General features: G+C 38.2%; 1 protein-coding gene across 1 annotated transcript in view; it reads right to left on the reverse strand.

Moving 5' to 3' along the window:
- NAV2 (neuron navigator 2) overlaps positions 1-18,408 on the reverse strand; it is a 245,917-nt gene that overhangs the window by 152,208 nt on the left and 75,301 nt on the right. Inside the window, exons 3-4 of the mRNA XM_085300906.1 lie at positions 18,235-18,287; positions 1,836-1,908 (exon numbers count right to left, since the gene is read on the reverse strand). Coding sequence (XP_085157032.1) covers positions 1,836-1,908; positions 18,235-18,287 — 126 coding nt within the window. The remainder of the gene's footprint in view (positions 1-1,835; positions 1,909-18,234; positions 18,288-18,408) is intronic.

Below are 18,408 nucleotides of genomic sequence, written 5' to 3' on the forward strand. Positions count from 1 at the left end.
CTCACAGACCAGCTCAATAAAGAAGATAGGAACAGAAAACCCAGAGAAAATAATAAACTGAATAGAATAATATCAAATTTAAATTAAACTCTAGTGCAGCTTTTTCAACCCCTTAAAAATCCATTCTGTGAAACAAAGGTGGTAGTAGCAATTTGTGAGCACTAGACTGGCTATAAAAATATTATTCTAGCACCACTAACTACCTTTAAATTACATTTTCAGGGTGCAAAAATGCATCTGCTCTATATGAATAAGAAACTTTACTCCATGAGAGGGATTCCTTCTCTGCATCCAGCAAATGCAAAGTACTTGCTTTATGTATATAAGAATATATATATATGTGTGACACAGGTATATGTGGCAACACCATATAACTAAAATAAGAGACTAAATACCCAGGCTCATGACGTCTCCTGACTCCTGCGCACTGTGCCCGGGAACGTTCAYAGCCTGCAGGGGATGCACAGTCGAGGCCAAGAGAGGGAACGTTTTCTGTTCAGAGAAGACCCACTCATCTTTCTGAAATTCTGTAGATTCATGTGACCTGTAAGACCCTCACTTAYCTTTTTCTATTTTTGTTTTTTAAAGGGGAAAGGTTGTTATAGCTGTGATTGTATAAGAATATAGGTAAGACAAGGTAGGGAGAAGATCTTAGACTTGTTAGAATAATTAAAGAAAATGCACAAGTTTTAGTCTACAGAAAACATTGAGGGCACAGAAGTCTTCATTGCCCTGAATATAGAATTTTGTTTATTTTTTCCATTTATATCAGCTACTCCAATAAAATGTATTACCCTACTTTCATATTTTTCTTGCCTTCTTTGTTTAGGTAACAGAATTCTTTCAGAGGAAGAAATCATGGCTGTAAGTATACAAGCAATTAAGTTATTCACACACAAGAAAAAGCATATGCATGATTTGACTGTATAACCTACTTTTCAAAATTGAGTTTACAAAGAGACTTAGTCACTCATTCTAGTATGAAGTCCCTCCCTTATGTTGCGCATCCAATTCTTTGCTCTATGAAATACTGAAGGAACTGTAATATAATATATTCAAAGTTTGCATTAAATAGCTACTGAACACAATTGCTTTTCCAGCATACTCAAGTGAAAGTGTAAGTGAAAGCTGGTCCTGAGGATTACAGACCTCAGTTTGACCTTTTCATAGGACAGCAGATAGACAGCTTCTCAGCCAACAGGTACTAAACCTCCTGACACATGCCACTCACTGGCATAAAGAAATATAGTACGCTGAGTCATGATTAGGTCTTTAAGAAATTCTGAGGTCTTCGCAAGCAGAGTATTTAACTGGAGCTCAGAAATCCTTTTTTTTYTTTYYTTYYTTYTTTTTTTTTTTTTTTTGCTTTGGAACATTTGGATTTTATTGTTTCTAAAAAGAAATCAAAGAAAAGCAACAAAAGCAGGATAATTTTTAGGTAAGAATGTAATTAAACAATGAGGAAATAAGTAATTTCACTCTCAAAAGACAGACAACTCCCAACAGTTCACTTTCAGCATCTGTAAAGCCTACACTCTAATCAATGGGTCAGTTACAGAACTTAAATGAGAATTTTCTCTGATTTAACAGAAATAAACAAAAGTGACTGAATTCTAATTCAGCCTCATTGATTATTTTTACAAGTCCACAGTGCAGAGTTTATATATTACCTACTTTTCATACTGAGACAGGGAAAAAAGGAGTAAAGAACATCAAAATTTTAAATTATTCGTAATAATTAAATCTTCCCTTACACTCCATATTCTGGTTAAAATCACAGGCAGTATTTTCAGTTTCTCATTTATAATGAAAGTTTAAACAAGAGATTGACTCACCTTCTGCTGACAGCCCCTGTATGTTAATTCCTTTAGCAGCCAAGAAACTCAGGCATGCATCTATGTTTTCAATCTATTCAAAAACAAAAAGAGACAAAAAAAGAATRTGCATTTTAATACATGTTTACTTTAATCCCCTGCCACGTTTTAATGCACTCAGTCTTTGTATCACATAGAAAGCCCCTTGGCTCATGACCTGGAAACCATAACAATATGAAAATACCTAAGTTGCTAAGATCTTAAAAAGATCAGATATTACTTCATCGGGACTTTGTTATTTGTACTTACGTGAAGCAAGTTATTTAATACTCTAACCATGAAAGATGATCACTATATATCTTACTAAAGGGTCAACGATATTATGCCAGGATTTTTAACCTACAGTAAATATAACAAACATGAAACCGAAAATAAACGTGGAGGCCACATTTGCTTGAGAAGGCAGACTACCACTTGTTCTTAAGCTGACAGCTGGCAAAATTTCCAGCCACAAAAGCAGTCAAATGTAAGAACTGTAACTGGAAACCCCAGCCGGAATCCAAGAAATGTTTACTCACAAAATTCTCTGGATGTCAGAAATGACAGACAACTGCGGTTTCTCGCTATGGGGCAAATCTTGCCCTTCACAGAGCTGGTACAACTGTGCTGAAGTGCATGGGATAAAATGGATTTTGGCCAGACAGGGCCTGCACAACATTTCTGAATGATAATGACAACAACTGCCATAAACAGGCTGGATGCAAATTCTGCTTCTCAAAGCCAACCCCAGAAGTGGTGGAGGAGCTAGCCATTTCTTCCCTGTGTCTCAACATCCCAACAGAGATTTAGCGGTAGCTTCATGCTTAGTTTCCCAACAAGCTACTGCCAAAGCTTTGCTGTTGTATTTGGAAGAAACAGAGCTGCCGACCTCCCCAGACCGGAGCGCTTCCCCGCGGGAGCCGGAGCGCCGGCACCCCGGGATCTCGCAAGCCACAGAGCTCTAGGAAACATCCTGCGTTACGTAACCACGCAGAAGCCCTCTGCATCATAACCCCCCCGGAGCACTTTTTGCCTTTGCCACGGTAATCAGTAAGAGATAAAAAAAGACTATCTATGTTTGAACACCTTGCAAACACTAATTTATTAACTCCCAGGACGCTCCAATCAAATCCTACTTCCATTTTATAGATGTAGACACATCTCCATACCTGCTACCGGGTAACTACATTTCTTTCTTTCAAGCGTGGAGAGATCTCAGAGGACCGTGAAAGGAGCATTTTCTATATCTGCTGCAGCTCCTGCCCACTCTCAGAAATACAGSAGTGAGGGCTGCGTGGTGTTCTGGAGGCTGAGCTCCCAGCCCACGCTTCCCACCCTTCTCAATGTGAGAAAAAAGTATGAGTGAGAGCTGTCAGACAAGCTCCAGCACGGATTTCTCTCGAGTCAGTTTCATTTATTGTCGATAAAAATAATAATGAAAAAATACTCTCTTCTGTAAGGCCAAAAAGTAATCAGGACTATAAAACTGGGATTTCAATTATAAACATTGTGGCATATTTCAAAACGCTTACCAATCTAACTATACCTTGAGAACAGATTCCCCAAAAGAGGTATAGATCAAAAAGAACAGACTCCCTGTAACATTCAGATCTTAAAGCTTGTAACGGGGTGCAGTCCAAAGGTTCGTTCATCCGCAGCGCATGATACTGCAGTCAACCTACACCAGTTTCCGTCTTCAGTRTTCAATAACCCTTTCAAGTTTTCAACATAGCTCTTTTATTGAGGTGGTTAGTGACTTTGCCGGAAAGCCAAAGTTCACTCTTCAAGAATAAACACCAAACAAAAGCACTAATCTCCCGTCTGTTTCTATCACCTGTACTTAAAGGTCTTCGATTTTTATTCTTYCAAGTTAATTTCTAATATTCCACAACTCTGCGTAATTTTCTTCTTTTATTATTATTTATATAGTATCATCAGTGAGACTTAGAGTTACAYGGCAGAATGACAGGAAAACAAATAATTAGTTCATTTTTAGGAAAAATAGAGCTCAGTAAGAAAAAAAGAAAGAAATTAGGGCAAATTCAGGAAGAAAATAAAAAGCAGAGCACAGTCCGTAGCTGAACTTGTTAAAATCTGGACTTGGCAGAAATTCAGAGTGTTTCTCATAAGATAACTAGCTGGTGTCCTACATGAAAATGATTTATAATTGCCCTCCAGTTCTGGGGGAAAAGGGCTTATATTCCACTTGGCACTTTGTAGTCTCAAAGAAGCAAAGGTACTGAATACTCTAAAAAGGAGCTATCTTCTGCTTGCCAGAGAATTGCTGAGAATAAAAATAATAATGTTTGAGGGATGCAATCCTTGATTTTTCATATTGTAAAAACTCAATGTAAGATAGTTATTGAAATTATATATCAATATAATATCACTGACGATAATATCAATGATATATATCAATACATATCATTGAATGATACATCAAACAACATATACAAGCTGTGTGAACAACACTTTCTGGCCATTGGCCTGAATGTGGTACACCACTTTATCTTAGGAATTAGTCTAATGTATCAGAAATTATGTTGATTATTTAAATAGAAGGGTCTCCTGCAGTACAACATTTAATGAATTTTGCCTATCAAAGTTCCAAGGGAGAATCCTGTCTCTAGCTTCTGCTGCATCAGCACTGATCTACGAACAGTTAATAATCATCAAATATTACTTTATGCAGAAAGATGCTCTTGTGCATAAAGTGATGGAGCTATCTAACTATCTTGAAATAGTAGCATAGTAATAAGAACTTTTACATACATAAATATCCAGGATAGCAGCAAAGTTTCTGGCTAGATCTCAGCTTAGCAAAAATCTAATGAGCCTGCACTGTGGTGACTTCTGACACGAAGTACAGCTGCCTCCTTGAAATTATATTATTCAGCAGCAAGCTTTCATTGAGACTCCGACAGCCCTTTTTGGGCCGAGTCCACATATTGTTTAAGCCCTTTAAGCAGATGTGAAGAGATTGCAGATCTGCCAAAGGGGAGCRTATATTTTCTTTTTCTCTGTGAGCTATGACTGGTTTTTGGCTGACAATTCTGATTTCTCATATGCTCTGCCAGCAATGCTTAACATAGTAGAAGGAAAGCAGGAAAGATGGCAGTTTCACGTCTCTTATTTCCTTCCTACCCCAAAGAGGGGGAAATTGTGTGAAAGAAGAAAAATGTAGTGACAGATATTTGCAGTGATTATCTTATTCGAGAACATTACAGTGTCCAAACTGAGCAATCCCTTGTTATACTCCCTCCACAAAAGCATCAAAAAATAACTGCAATTTTGAAACACCACATAGAAAGTGTTTGTGGCATAGCCAACTATCAAAGCCCAAAACTGGTTTTACACTCATGTAAGGCCGTTATTTGTTCTGAAACATCCCTAAACTAAATGCCAGCCTGCGGGCTGCWGGCTCTAACTCCCACAGAGCCTGCCCACCTACAGGAACTCTTCCCTCTCCATCTCCGCCGTTGCCAGGGGAAACACTCCCACTGGAAAGGGTTATAAACAGGCAGCCAGGAAACTTGGGAAACCTACCCACAGTTTGGGGACTGACCGTCCTCCCTCAGTGTTTTTAATTGACTCTTGAAAACAAAAAAATAGGTTTAGTTTTAGGTTTCCCCGTAAACAGTCTCAGCTCTGCTGTTCCATTCACTACATGCAATATTCTAAGGAAAAGAATAGTTCAGACTGATAAAATGAAGTAGATCCTCCTCAGTGATTATCTTTTCCTAAACTCAGTCAAGGCTGGTGTTGTCACTTAAGAGTAAAAGTAAGCATTCTTTACTCAGATCTGTCATTTCTCTCTGCTAAAAAAGAAGAGCACTTTCTTTTAATTATAAGCTGGCATGACAAAATAAAAATCCACAGAACTAAATTGCTGTCAGAAAGAAAAGGTTTACTTTCACAACTATCTTCCTCACATGCACTGATGCAAAAACAAATGTTTCAGTCAGATACCAGAAAGCTTCCTGTTAACGTGCATCTCTAGGTAGCATTTGTTGCCTGGCAAGATGGGAGCATCATGGCTCATCATGTTGCACATGCAAAGCATTTCAAGCACCAGAACAGCCTGTGGAAGCAGTAGTTGCTTTGTTAGATGAATCTGGCCACCAGTCTCTTAATTCTGCTGAAAAAGCTAGATTAAGAGCTAGTGATCCTCTCTATCTCTTTTCATTCACTGATTTCTAAGTGCTTTATAAAGGTGGATAAGCAACAGGATTCCTATCAGACCTACACGCTCCTCACTCCTTCCTCGCTTCTACACATACGGAGTTTCATGTATATACACATGTAACAACTTTACTGAATTTCTATATACAGATCAAAATACATTTATTTAATTCTCCTTTCACTATTACTTTCCCCRGTATCACTCAGTCATTCCTCTGCTCTCAAATGTACCTTGCAGTAATTAAATATTTCAGGAAACACTGACACAACAACCACAGAAGATTGAGTTTCTATTCTTGTCTGTGCTAGAAAGAAAAGGAACTGGGAAACATGCCCTGGCCTGTACAAGCATAGTAGGGCACATTAGAAACAAAACAAAAGAAAACAACCCCAAACATCCCCACTCCTCTTCATGTAAATAGAAACCCATACATGGGCACTGATGTATGTTGAACATTGGCTATATTCGACACAGACTTGAATAAGGAAACTGTCTAAAGGCAAAGCTGTACATTCAGCTCAGCCAAGACAAACAGAGCAGGGTAAATTATAAACAGTGCTCTCCTTGTGACAGATCCAGATGTTGTTCTCAAAGAAAAATCAAAATTAAACTTATCACTGTAGGTGTCTTCACTTGGAAACCATGGGAAGTTTCTGATTGTTCTCATAATTATGAGAAACATCATTATTATGGTGCAAGATCTCTACTCCCAACTTTTACAATGATTTTACAGCTGGGTTTTACGAGTTTCCCCAGAAAAATTACTATTTATATTGAAACCAGTACTTTCCTTTTGACTTAAGACTCCATGTTCTGTCCAGTAAATTAGTTTCCAAGCAAGAAAAATAAAGATTGATTTCATGTGACTTTTTAAAATGTTTCACAAACTCTTATCCAACATTACAGTTGACTTCACATACAATCCAGAAACCAGGAAAAAGCCTAACACAAGCTGTTTCATAAGGCAAAAGGTATTCTTTGTATTTTCAGCTCATTTTCAGCTCAAGTTTAACATTTTTACTTTACATTCATAAAGTTTAGAAAAAGCCTTACAATTTTCAACCCTTTGATAATCTTTATAATCCTGGGATTTGAAAGGTTTTTATTTTTTTCCTCAAATTAGTTTTATTACTCATTTGCACTATTTCCTAAATGTATTTATGTCATATATAAATGTATATATGTCATACATAAGACATACCAAATTCTCTTTCCCTCAGAAGGATATACGCACTAATTTAACTGCTTTATTTAAAATATACCTTCCTTAATACATATCCTGATCAAAATGTACTTTTCTGGAAGAAATAATATGTTGCTCCCAGTGTTCATACACCACCTCTGACTATTTGGATAAAAACGTCTCATAAATTTAATTTTAGGATATTGACAGAACTTGGTGGATATTTCAGAACTCAAGTAATGGTCACGACTCAGGGACATATGTAGCCTCATTATTAGAGATAAATCCACAGAAAGCTAAATGCATTTTCACATTGGTCTCACATACATGTGAAAATTAGACCCTCTATGTTACAAATGCATCGTTTGGACACAATTTAACCTCTTTTTGGTTTCCAAGGGAAAGGGTAATTTGGGCACTAACCCATGGCTAGAGAACTAGCCTCAGCTCCCTCTCTAGCATCCCCTTCTCTGCTCTTGGGTAAAACGTTCATTTCTCTGTGCCTCAGCCACTTCCCTGGAAAGGATGGGACTAGCAGTATTTCTCTACTTCACAGTACGATGTTAATATTCAAGACTTAAAAGAACTTTGATGCTATGGTTGCAGGGGGCCTCGTATTAGCATGGCTATCATAAATATCAAAAAAAGCACAGATTCTAGAGATACGCACAGTGCCCACCTGGCTCTTATTGTACATGCACAGTGTTAAATCCCTGTAGAAATTTAATTATCTTTTTCCAAAAACATATCCRCAGCTGCACTCACAACATGCCAAATAGGAGTGGAAATGCATGCAGCAAGCACCCCCGAGAAAGCTCCAACTTGTGGCGCCCCAACTTCTARTCACATCAAAGAGCGCGTAAAGGCTCCTTGTATTCAGACCGGCTTCAGGCAACCCCATGCGACTCAGAAGTCCTGCCAAGCTAATCCGGGCTTTCTGCTTTAAGCGCTAGCAGGGGCTGTGCGTGGCCCCCTCTCGAAGGGGGCTGCCGCCAGCACGGGCCACGGCCCCTCCACTTGCAGCTTCGGTTCCCGGGAGTTCAGCGAGGGAAGAGGTTGCACAACGCGACAACTCGCAGCATTTGCCACCCAGCGTATTTCTAAACAAACAAGCAGCCACGGTTTAAGGAGGCAGAGGCGAGTGTAAGGTCTCTAGAAATTTTCCTACTTCATTTTGAAATACAGCTTTTCAAATTTTTTCTTTTTTTCCATTCAAAAGAAAAACTCTTCTGTGGGGAAAAAATGTAAAGGTTCATTTCTCTGAAAAACACTTACAGAAATATTCATTGTTTCCTGATCAGCTTTTCAGGATCAGCCCTTAAGAGCATTTGAAAAGCTGAAGTGGGTAATTTGTGCCTGAGACTGGTCCTAAATTACGACTTGTTAAACAATAACAACATGTTCAACTTTGCGTAACTTATATCAACAGAGTATCCTGCCACTGGAGAATCATTAATTTGGGATACAAATGAAACCATTCGTTGGTCTCAACAGACACTTAACTGGATGTTAGCACGTAACACACTAACTCTACATTATTGGCACTAAATCTCTGCTTAAGGAAAACTGAAGATAGGAACAGTTGGACAGAAACCATGGCTGTGCTCAGTAAATAAGTAACGAGGGGTGTAGCAAGTCCCATGAGCATTTCATTTCCACATTCCCTGGCTGCTCAGAGAGACCCTTGTCTATTTTGGGCTCCCAGACTGAAAGTTATGTTGCCAGTGCACTGTTGTGATTAAGTATAAAATGTGATCAATGTCTAGTCCACCTACTGAACACRGCCCTTCCCAGAACACCCTGGAATTGTATATAAACCAGTATTTTTGAAAGAGTATAGATGTCTAAAAGGAGAGATGGTATTCACATCACTCATTACAGTAAGCAGCAGCTCGTGTGTAGTKCTGCATTTCCTCCAATATCAGCTATAGCGTTGAAAACCTTGTATATCAAATTTAACTTGAATTTGCAGCAKTAATTCAGAATTTAATGAACTCACATAGCAGAGATTTCTCAGAAGAAAGTTTTGTACTGACTATTGTTGTGCTTTATTTTCCTATTAAATGATTAACTATAAAAATAAAATAGAGTGATCAAAGACTTATTTTAAATGGTACAAATAAATTGCTGTTTCTGGGTTCTWAAAAGTGAGATCTCTGCAGATCAGCAAATGATCTCATTATGTTTTTCAAATATGTATGATCAAAAAAAAGYAATGGTCATTTCATAGCCATGTTATTTGAAGGAGGTTTTGAGGTGTAGCCATACACAGCTGTTCTTTTCTACGAAAATCCATGGGAAGGGAGCTACAGCAAAAGCCTGATACCAGACCTAATGCACTGTCTCCTTCTTAGTTGATGTCCTTATGTCCTGAGGGCCATAGCTTCACCTCTTCCTAATTGACTTATTTTGGTGGCTGGAGGGACAATACCACCCATGTGCTCCCTTCTTTTCACCTGGTCCTGGATAACATCTCACAATTTAGTGCAGATAGATAGGAAATATATCAAAATAATTCTACTTAAAAAGCTAAAGAGTAAAATGTTCYGGATATATTACCTTCACAGAATAATCAATTAAAATACCTGTTCCCACAAATTTATAGCTCATCACCGAAGGCTTGAAATTAAAAAGTCATGAAGAAGCACATGGACAAAAAGTTTTTCTCAAGCCCCTAACATCCTCTGTAAAAGGATGCTTAGTTCTATGGGTTCTACAGAAAGAAACACAGGCGTAGGCACCAGAGCAAACTGCCGCACAAACAGCTTCAATCCTTACATCACAAACCCGACAGAAGAATTTGTCRCATTCTTGATAGTATCAAGTGTCATGATATATTTCACTGTATTGTTTTTAAACATGTAGAGGCAGAGGGGTTTCTGCTGAGAACGCAAAGTGACAGCACATGACTCAGAAATGGGAATTGAACTAAGTAAACCTGATCAGATAACTTTTGCTCCGTAGCAATGCTTTAAACTTGGGTTACTTTGATCCTCCTATTTYGGAAGTCTACAAAGTTGTTCTAGTAGTGAGGGTTCAGAAAAATGAGGAATGAATTTCCCCAAAAGATGAAGAATAATCAAGAGTTTAATTTTTACTTTCTGCATGGCCTCAAATTAACTTCTTAATTCTTTTTTTCTTTTGTGCCTTCTTTGAGAAGGTTTGGGTAATGCTAAAAATGTACCTTGAATAAAAACCACAATCGATCCCTGAGAGATGCCATGCAAAATTTAACCTAAGCACAATTTTTGCCCATGGCACCAAATTTAACAACAGCACAAGCAATCTCCCTAAAGTTCAGACAATCTGTTGTACCTAGTATGGCCTGATAAAGAATGCTGTCTTCTATATTACATATATCCCAATATGTAGGCACAATAAGGAAGTTAAAGATACCGTCATCTGTAATTTCAYATTTTTCCTCATGTAAGCACAACATAATAAAGAGCTGTATCTTTGCAATGTATTATATAAAGGGTAAATTTATGTAAAAAATTTACATAAATAATAGGAAAGGTAAAAGAAAGTTATTCATCCATTCTTTGGTAATATCAAAATATGCAAGTGAAAGATATCTACAAATATAGACAGAAATCTCCACATACTTGTGGATTTACCCTGTCTCCTTTATGCAATAGCTCTGTTTCCTGTATTTAATCCATGTAGAGGCTAGCAACTTAGGTAATCAAAAAGTGATACTGCAGCATAAGTGAACAGTGAGATCAATGAACAAATTGAATCTAGTAATGTCTTTACAGTGAAGCTCACGTGTCCCAGTTTTTCTTAATAATTACTTTTAAAGTCAGCTCCCTGCTGCTCTTTATTGACTCTTGTTCTTTCAGAGTCAGATGACATCTAAGTTTCAGCACCACAGTTTAGGGCAGAGAATTAGAGTACACCAGGAGGGACTGCGAGGATGACAGACTGTCGCCGTCGTGTCTCAGCAGGCACAACGGACACCCACCAAACAGGCAGAACACAGGCACATACTGCCTCCTCTCCATCCCTGCAGGCAGCGGTTCTGGGACTCTTTCCCTCCCGAAGTGAGACAACGTCTGTTAGCTTTAGGGGTACTTTACAGTGCCTTGTGGCAGGGGGATGTACATGTTGGTCTCTCCTAGTCCTGTCTAGCTCTATTTATCATGTTATTTCCTATGTAGGATGATGGGGGGGCAGGGGAGGGTTCTGTCTGTGATTTTATTTAGACTGCAAACTCTGCAAAAGAGAATCCATTACCCCACAGCACCCATCTCACTGATAATAATATATAAATGGTAAGCATAATAGGTTAATAACAGTCTGGATCCGTGGAAAGAATTGAGGTAGCAAAATGAATCTTAACCAAGAGCAAAATTCATCATGAGGCAAGGAAAGAAAGACATCTAAGTACACACAGCCTGGCAGAACATCTCTGTAGTAAATCATTCTTTCTAAAAGGCAAMATGCAGAAGCTGAGCTGTGATTTTTATAATGGAGTGGAGGAAGGAAGGAGCATCTTACAAGATTTCCAGCAGAGGGCTGAGGCTCACACATGAGCAACAGAAACATAGCAAGTTAAAAAAAAATGTAGTTCTAGACATTCCTAAACCCGCGATTTGGCCAATTGTCTCTACACGCAATCCAAGGAGTTAAGCCGGTGCCTACCACTGTACAGTTTGGCATGGCTCCAGGTAGCATCTTCCTTCACACTAACATTCAGCTGTGAGGACACATACTACAGGTCGGAGCCAAAAGATGCCCATTTGTTACTACAGTAACATTCAACAGATTAAAATGCTAAACCTACCCTRACGGTAAGATATGGACTCCCTAAGTAAAGCAGAGGAAAAGGCTTAGCAGAAGACACAAAAGTTCCCTCTACTGTATTTCTCAGAACAACCTTGGAGAAGTTCTGTTTGAAAATACATGACTATTTTTAACTACCACGATATGTTTCCAAAAATCCTACACCAGGAATCTGCAAAGGAAAAAAATGCTTGTGATGCTTTTGATCTTTTCTGCAGAGCTATTTCCCTGAATTAGCAGCACATTCCTGGGCAACAGAATCCTTGACTTTGAGAAACAGGTGGCCTAACGGCCAGACTTCAGCCTCCGTCAATCCACGGGGGGTTGGAGGAACCGCCTCTACAAATTTATTGCAGCCAGCCATGGCAACGTTTAGACAACACTGGATGTATAAAAAACGACTGTGTTTAGAAGAGCAGGTTTAAGCAGATGCCAATTCCCCAAGAACAAAGATAGAACAGGGACTAAGCAGAAGGCCTGCTGGTATTGCTGGAGCCCAACTGCTATTTTTAATTCCTCAAATCATTTAATTCTCACATAATGAAATGTAGCTGCTCCTAAGAGAAATGGGTTATAACAGGGACAAACGCGAGTAATATGGGGCAATATGTTTAATAGTAATCAGGAAACATCTAAAAACATGTCACAGTGATCCTTGGAGTTAACTGAAGAACTCCACAGTGTGCCCAGGTCAGTCTTCCTGTACTAGATGAACAGCAGCTCTGGTGCAGCTGGTGGGAGACTGAGAAGATAGAAATGGTAGTTTCTAAAACTGACAACAATTTCCATGAAAAAAATACAAGAAGCTACGAATATTTAAACTTTACTTTTTACAGCAGTCACCTTTAGTTATTTGTACAAAAAGTAGCYGTTCACTCTCCTGGTGGATATCATACACACCCAGTCAGCTCCTCGGCTGATGTAGAGAGTGGCCTTTCACATTATTCCTGCCAGTCCTCATTTATGTCTATTCATCTACACTCTTTAAGTAAGGGCCATATCACACCAGCATTCATATTTATGTCAATTAATGGATGTGTACTTTTAGTGACTTTTAACTGTGTGTGAAAAAGGACACAGCAATACGTATAAGCATATACCATATATATAAATAATAAAGACTTTAGCATCTGTCATAAAAAGGGTTAAGCCCTTTTTTCTGCTCTTTTCTCCAAAAAAAATATATCCATGTAGTGGGGGCTGGAGCTGGCAAGGGTCACATTAAGGACGGAAGCGAACCACCAGCTTTAACACTTAATTAAAACTTCCTGTGCTGCTCACTTTAAAAACAGGGGCCCTGCTAGGCTGAGGAATTTTTATACAAACTGTTCTTTGACTTGGGTGCCCAGAATACACTACAGAACATTTCCAGAATACAAGAAATCAGTCAAATAATAAAATAAAAAAGTCCAGTTGCCATCACAGGAATAAGGTTTCCTTGCAAATGATGTGAACTTACAGAAAACAAGAGCCTTTGTCTTGACTTTTATAAAGTTCTTGGGAAGAAATGGCCCATGCTGCTATAAAAGAGTCTTTACATTTGCAAGATGGATCAACAGTAGCAGAAAAGACAGCACTATTTTACCAGTACAGCTTGGTATCTGCATCAGGAAGGGGCAATTCTTGAAAAACTTTCARGTGAACCAACAGAAAAGATAAGAACCTCCTCTCTGTTCCGTGATAGTTTCACCACACAGATGCTTAAATACATAAAAGTGATCACTCTTAAAAACAATAAAAAACAACCACAGACACCACAGGAGAACCACAGTTATTTCCTACTCTATTTATAGGAGAGAATTGTGGTCTTGGTCGAGCCTACATTCCTTTCTGTTTCTCCAATTTCTTGTCTTGGATGTCCCACAGCTTTCTCAGGCTTCGTCTGGAAAGATGTGAGAGCCTGTTTTATCTACCTACAGATTTCCCCACCTTTTTCCCTTCATCACTGACAAGTTTGCTATCACTCCACTCCACTTCTCCAGCTTTGTTACTTAACATTTTAGTTCTCTCTAGAGTACTGTAGAACTTCAACTTTTTTATTTTCAACCCTGGAAAAAATCAACTTTCTTTTCTCATACTTTTTCTTAAATATATCCAGATGTTCCTTATCTCTTTCCACTGCCACATTCAGTATTTCTTGGCTTTGTGCTCAAAGTGGAAGAAAAACTCTACCCTTCCTACATGACACAATGCTTTCTGCTTCTTTCAYCCGCTTTTACAGTCAACTGTCCTCTGTATCTGCCAATATATCCCTTCATTACCAAATATCTCCCCTYTTCTTTGTCCTCAAGTCTATGCTTTAAAAATTAACTTCTTTGCTCAGCTCTCTCTCCATTCACTTCCAACAGTTAYGGTTCTTCTCTTTTCTTCACTTTTCCCTTCACATTAATGGCCAGGTCTTTCTAATGCCACATCCTTTGCATGTTTCTTTTATCATCTAAACTTCAGTTTTATCTCATCTGTTACGATTTATCAGTTGCATGCATGTAACCACATGAAGCCCAAGAGTCTCTAAGAAGGCTTGGAGCTAGAGCAGGTATCTACAGCAGGATCAGAGTACGAACTAACCAAGAAGGAACCTCTCTCTCTCTTTTTTTTTTTTTTTTTTTTCCACTCTCTTTGCAGGGCTAGGAGAACAGGACACATTAATATGCAACATAAAATGGCCAGATACCATACTATGTTAAAATGTTGTAAATAAAACTTTCTTTAAAACCGTGAGTGTTGTATATAACATACTTACCACAGACAGAAAAGGGCCCTTAAGGAGTGTGATTTCTACAAGCTGCCATTAAAGCCAGACTTGATAGCTGCATATTACAATTAATTGAAGTACTCTACTTCTTTTGGTTACTTTATCACTTCATAAATACAAGTAACAYGAACTCCTTTGCAGTAGGTATTATTCAGCACTCACTGAAATATCCACATTAACAGGAATAACCTACACTAGTTACAAGATAAGGTACTAAACTGTATCTCCCATATAGTCCAACTTGATGATGTATGAATGAATGACGAATGTAGAGCTCTAATATCATCCCCAGAAAAACATGAAAACTGACTGCTAGAAAGAAAAAGATTCCCTCCCTTTTTTTTTCAATCAAGTAGTATTAACAGAAAGATACTCCTACTCATGATTATMTAAGTCTACCTTTTTCCAAATATGGGTAGAAGAGGAATGTGGTTTTGTTTTAACCTCTTTCTCCCACTTCTCAAGAAGTGAACCAGTATTTTCTTATGTTTCATTCTACAAAGCAAAATGCAACTGTGRTGACAGTCTCCAAATTTTCTTTGCTGCAGAATCTCTACTCCATACTACTACATCCTCAGTTAACCRCAGAATTTTCTGTGTGCCAGCTGGAACTAATCATCACAATTATAGACTTCTGTTTAGAGAAATATCTACAGTACAAAAATATACAGGATTGGGAAAAAAAATAGAGTTCTTATGCAGAGGGAAGAAAATATAGAGTAGTCTATAAAAGATTATATAAAAAACAGCCAATTCTTGTTATCTGAAGCAAAGGAAGACTGGAAYACTCCCAACAGCACAGAAATACAGACAACATGAATACAAGGCACAGATTCTCACTGAACTGACTTTTCACGGAGCCAATGTGGGACTTCCGTCACATCACTTCCAGCACTGAGACTAGGTTGACAAGCCTTGATGGTCCCAAGTGGTTCTATAGTACTAAACTTGATTTGACAAGGCTTATTAGCACCGGCTCTGAGCCTGTTAGACCCAAACTATATCTAATGCTCAACTTGGGCAAATCTGCATCACGGTCTAGTCTGCAGCAATGGGCACAACAATGCAGAGAGCCCTGATCTGGCTCTGCGTTCAGCTCTCTAAGGTTTGGTGAGTTTCATTGGCTTATGACTGTACCACATCGAAGCAACTATACTTGCTTCAACAAAGTCGTAAGGGCCTTGGAAGATACATAGATTCCCCTTGGGTTTTCAAGAGGATACATCTGGCTGGACCAGAGTTGGCACTCTATACAATCCAACTCATGGGTCTCTCTGCCCATGGCACAGTGAACCTACAAACTAGATAAAYTGGCCAGATGGCAGAGCTGATGGTAGACTTCCCACTACACTGTATTTCTGTTTATTGAGCAAAGTTAAATATTCATTTAAGTTACCATTTTTTATATATACTCAGCTGTAACATCCTATTTACAGAGAGTACAATATAGATAAGCACTTCTGTAACTGAATGATTAATTTGAAAAAATAAGACTAAACATGTTCTACCTGGTCCAACAACATGTGTTCAAACTGACTGGATACAAGACCCTTGCCTCCTGCCATACCTCTGTAGTATAAGCATGAAACACAAACACCAACTGCTACATCCTGGGGAGCCTTTCCTTAGGAGGAAAGTACATCGAAATCTAAAGGATGGAGACTGCAAAATCTAAATGAACAGCCTAACTTACATCCTTTTCCTGGAACGCAGGAAACTTGGAGAAGAGTTGTCTCCTCATACACTGTGAGCAACCAAGTGCACACAACGTTTATGAAGATTCTTAAGTTCTTATCTCAGCATTCTTTACTGTGAGGCAACAAAAAGCTCCGAAAGCCTGAGCAGTTCAGCAAAGTAAGCTATAAGCATAACCCTTGTGTTTCTCAGGGTGAGAACACCATCGAGGATGGCCTGGCTTTGACTGATACACTTAAGTCTCATGACTAGGGTGATATAGAACTGCCAGGTTTACTCACCCTACCCTCCTGAATGAGCAGTAAGAATAAACCTAAAAGCTTGGAGGAGGGAGTGAGAAGCAAACACTTCTTTCCAACACCTCACAATTCCTGATGTAGCACATGCCCTCTGATGCTTTTATAACCTGATCTGACTTCTATAAACAAGCTACAATGTGGCATCTGACTGTATACAACAGAACAGCTCTGTTCCTTCCTGGAGAATAATGACTTACACTGAACTTTTAGCTATAATATTAAGGAATTTGTCCAGTCCTGAATGAAATTCAGTTCTTATGATACATTTGTGGAACACTGAATTATAGTAATTGTCAACATTTCCTCAATTATTTATATGCTAGACAGCTGCTGTGGCTACAGTAAGAATAGCAACCAATCTCTTCAAAGCAGTAAAAAGTAGCAATAGTAAAAAAGCAGCAAAAAATAGCATAAGTAACAATAAATCTGTTTAGATGGCTTTCTTTTTAAGGAGTGCTTTCTCCATGGATCTAAGGGAGATTGATAACTTCCAAGAAAAAACAAAATGCCAAAACAGAACAACAGAGCACAGTGCTGTTTCTGACTTAAGATGGCAAGCTCATCAAATCTGTAATCCTTCATTCAACTACATCAATAGCCATATCCAAGTTATAGACCCGGAGGTGGGGGCAGCTGGGAGAAGCTGTAAAAATGAAAAATAACAGAATAGCTTCACATACAGAAAACATATTAAAATATCTGAAATTGAGCATTTGGAATGCAAAGGGGAGATTCTGGAATTTATACTGTAAAATTAGTTTTTTCTCAAGATAAAAAAGGAAATAGCCTCATTTGAAATGCCATAAATTTTAAAACACTTCTGTTTCTTACCACTCACCTTTCTCAGTGAAGTTCTGTCTATAGTTTTATCCTCACCAATACTTAATAGCAGACATACTCTTGATGAATGGTATGCTTCTATTTTAAAAACACTGAATTTTGGTCTTCAGTTTCAAATATTACACATCAGAAAGATACAAATTAAATCAGTCAAAAAGAAGATGCACATTTCAAACACATCTTTAAGTCTGCAATTTGGATTTTTTTTTCTTTATTGAGTGAATTGAGTGGTCTTTAGACCACTTTTTCTTTCTTTTCAAAAGATAAAGGAATCTTAATACACTTTAGAAGTATATACATAATTTTCCCTTTGTGATACTATTGTTTGGATAAAAGAACAACATTTTAGCTGAATATATACTTGTTTACCTACGCAATATTTCAGAAATATAAAACACCAAAGTAAGAAGAGGTGCCACTGTGAATACATGATTAAATGATAAGGCCTAATTCAACTCCTGTGGAGCACAATGGGGCAAGAACTGTAGTGTTAATGTTCGCCTTCAGATTATACCTTTGCCTTCACTAGTGTGAGAAACTACACTGAAAACTGTTTTTAACAGTCTCACGTAGACATTTAAGTTATGCATACTAAACATTCAACCGCACATCCACAAACAATAGACCATTTTGCTACTTACCATTTGAGATCTATTTTTTGGGCAGCCATTGATGTCTTCAATCTTTTCATTTGCTGAAAAGCAAACATAAAAAGTAAAGTAAAAACTATATCAAGGACATTTATGCTAACTACTTCCACAGCACTTGCTGCTAGCTAAATAAAGGAGTTTAAGACTGTGGTTGTCCAATGAAAG

The sequence above is a fragment of the Rhea americana genome, unplaced genomic scaffold (assembly GCF_003343005.1).
Source record: "Rhea americana isolate MKP2758 unplaced genomic scaffold, rheAme1 scaffold_17, whole genome shotgun sequence".
Classification (NCBI taxonomy): domain Eukaryota; kingdom Metazoa; phylum Chordata; class Aves; order Rheiformes; family Rheidae; genus Rhea; species Rhea americana.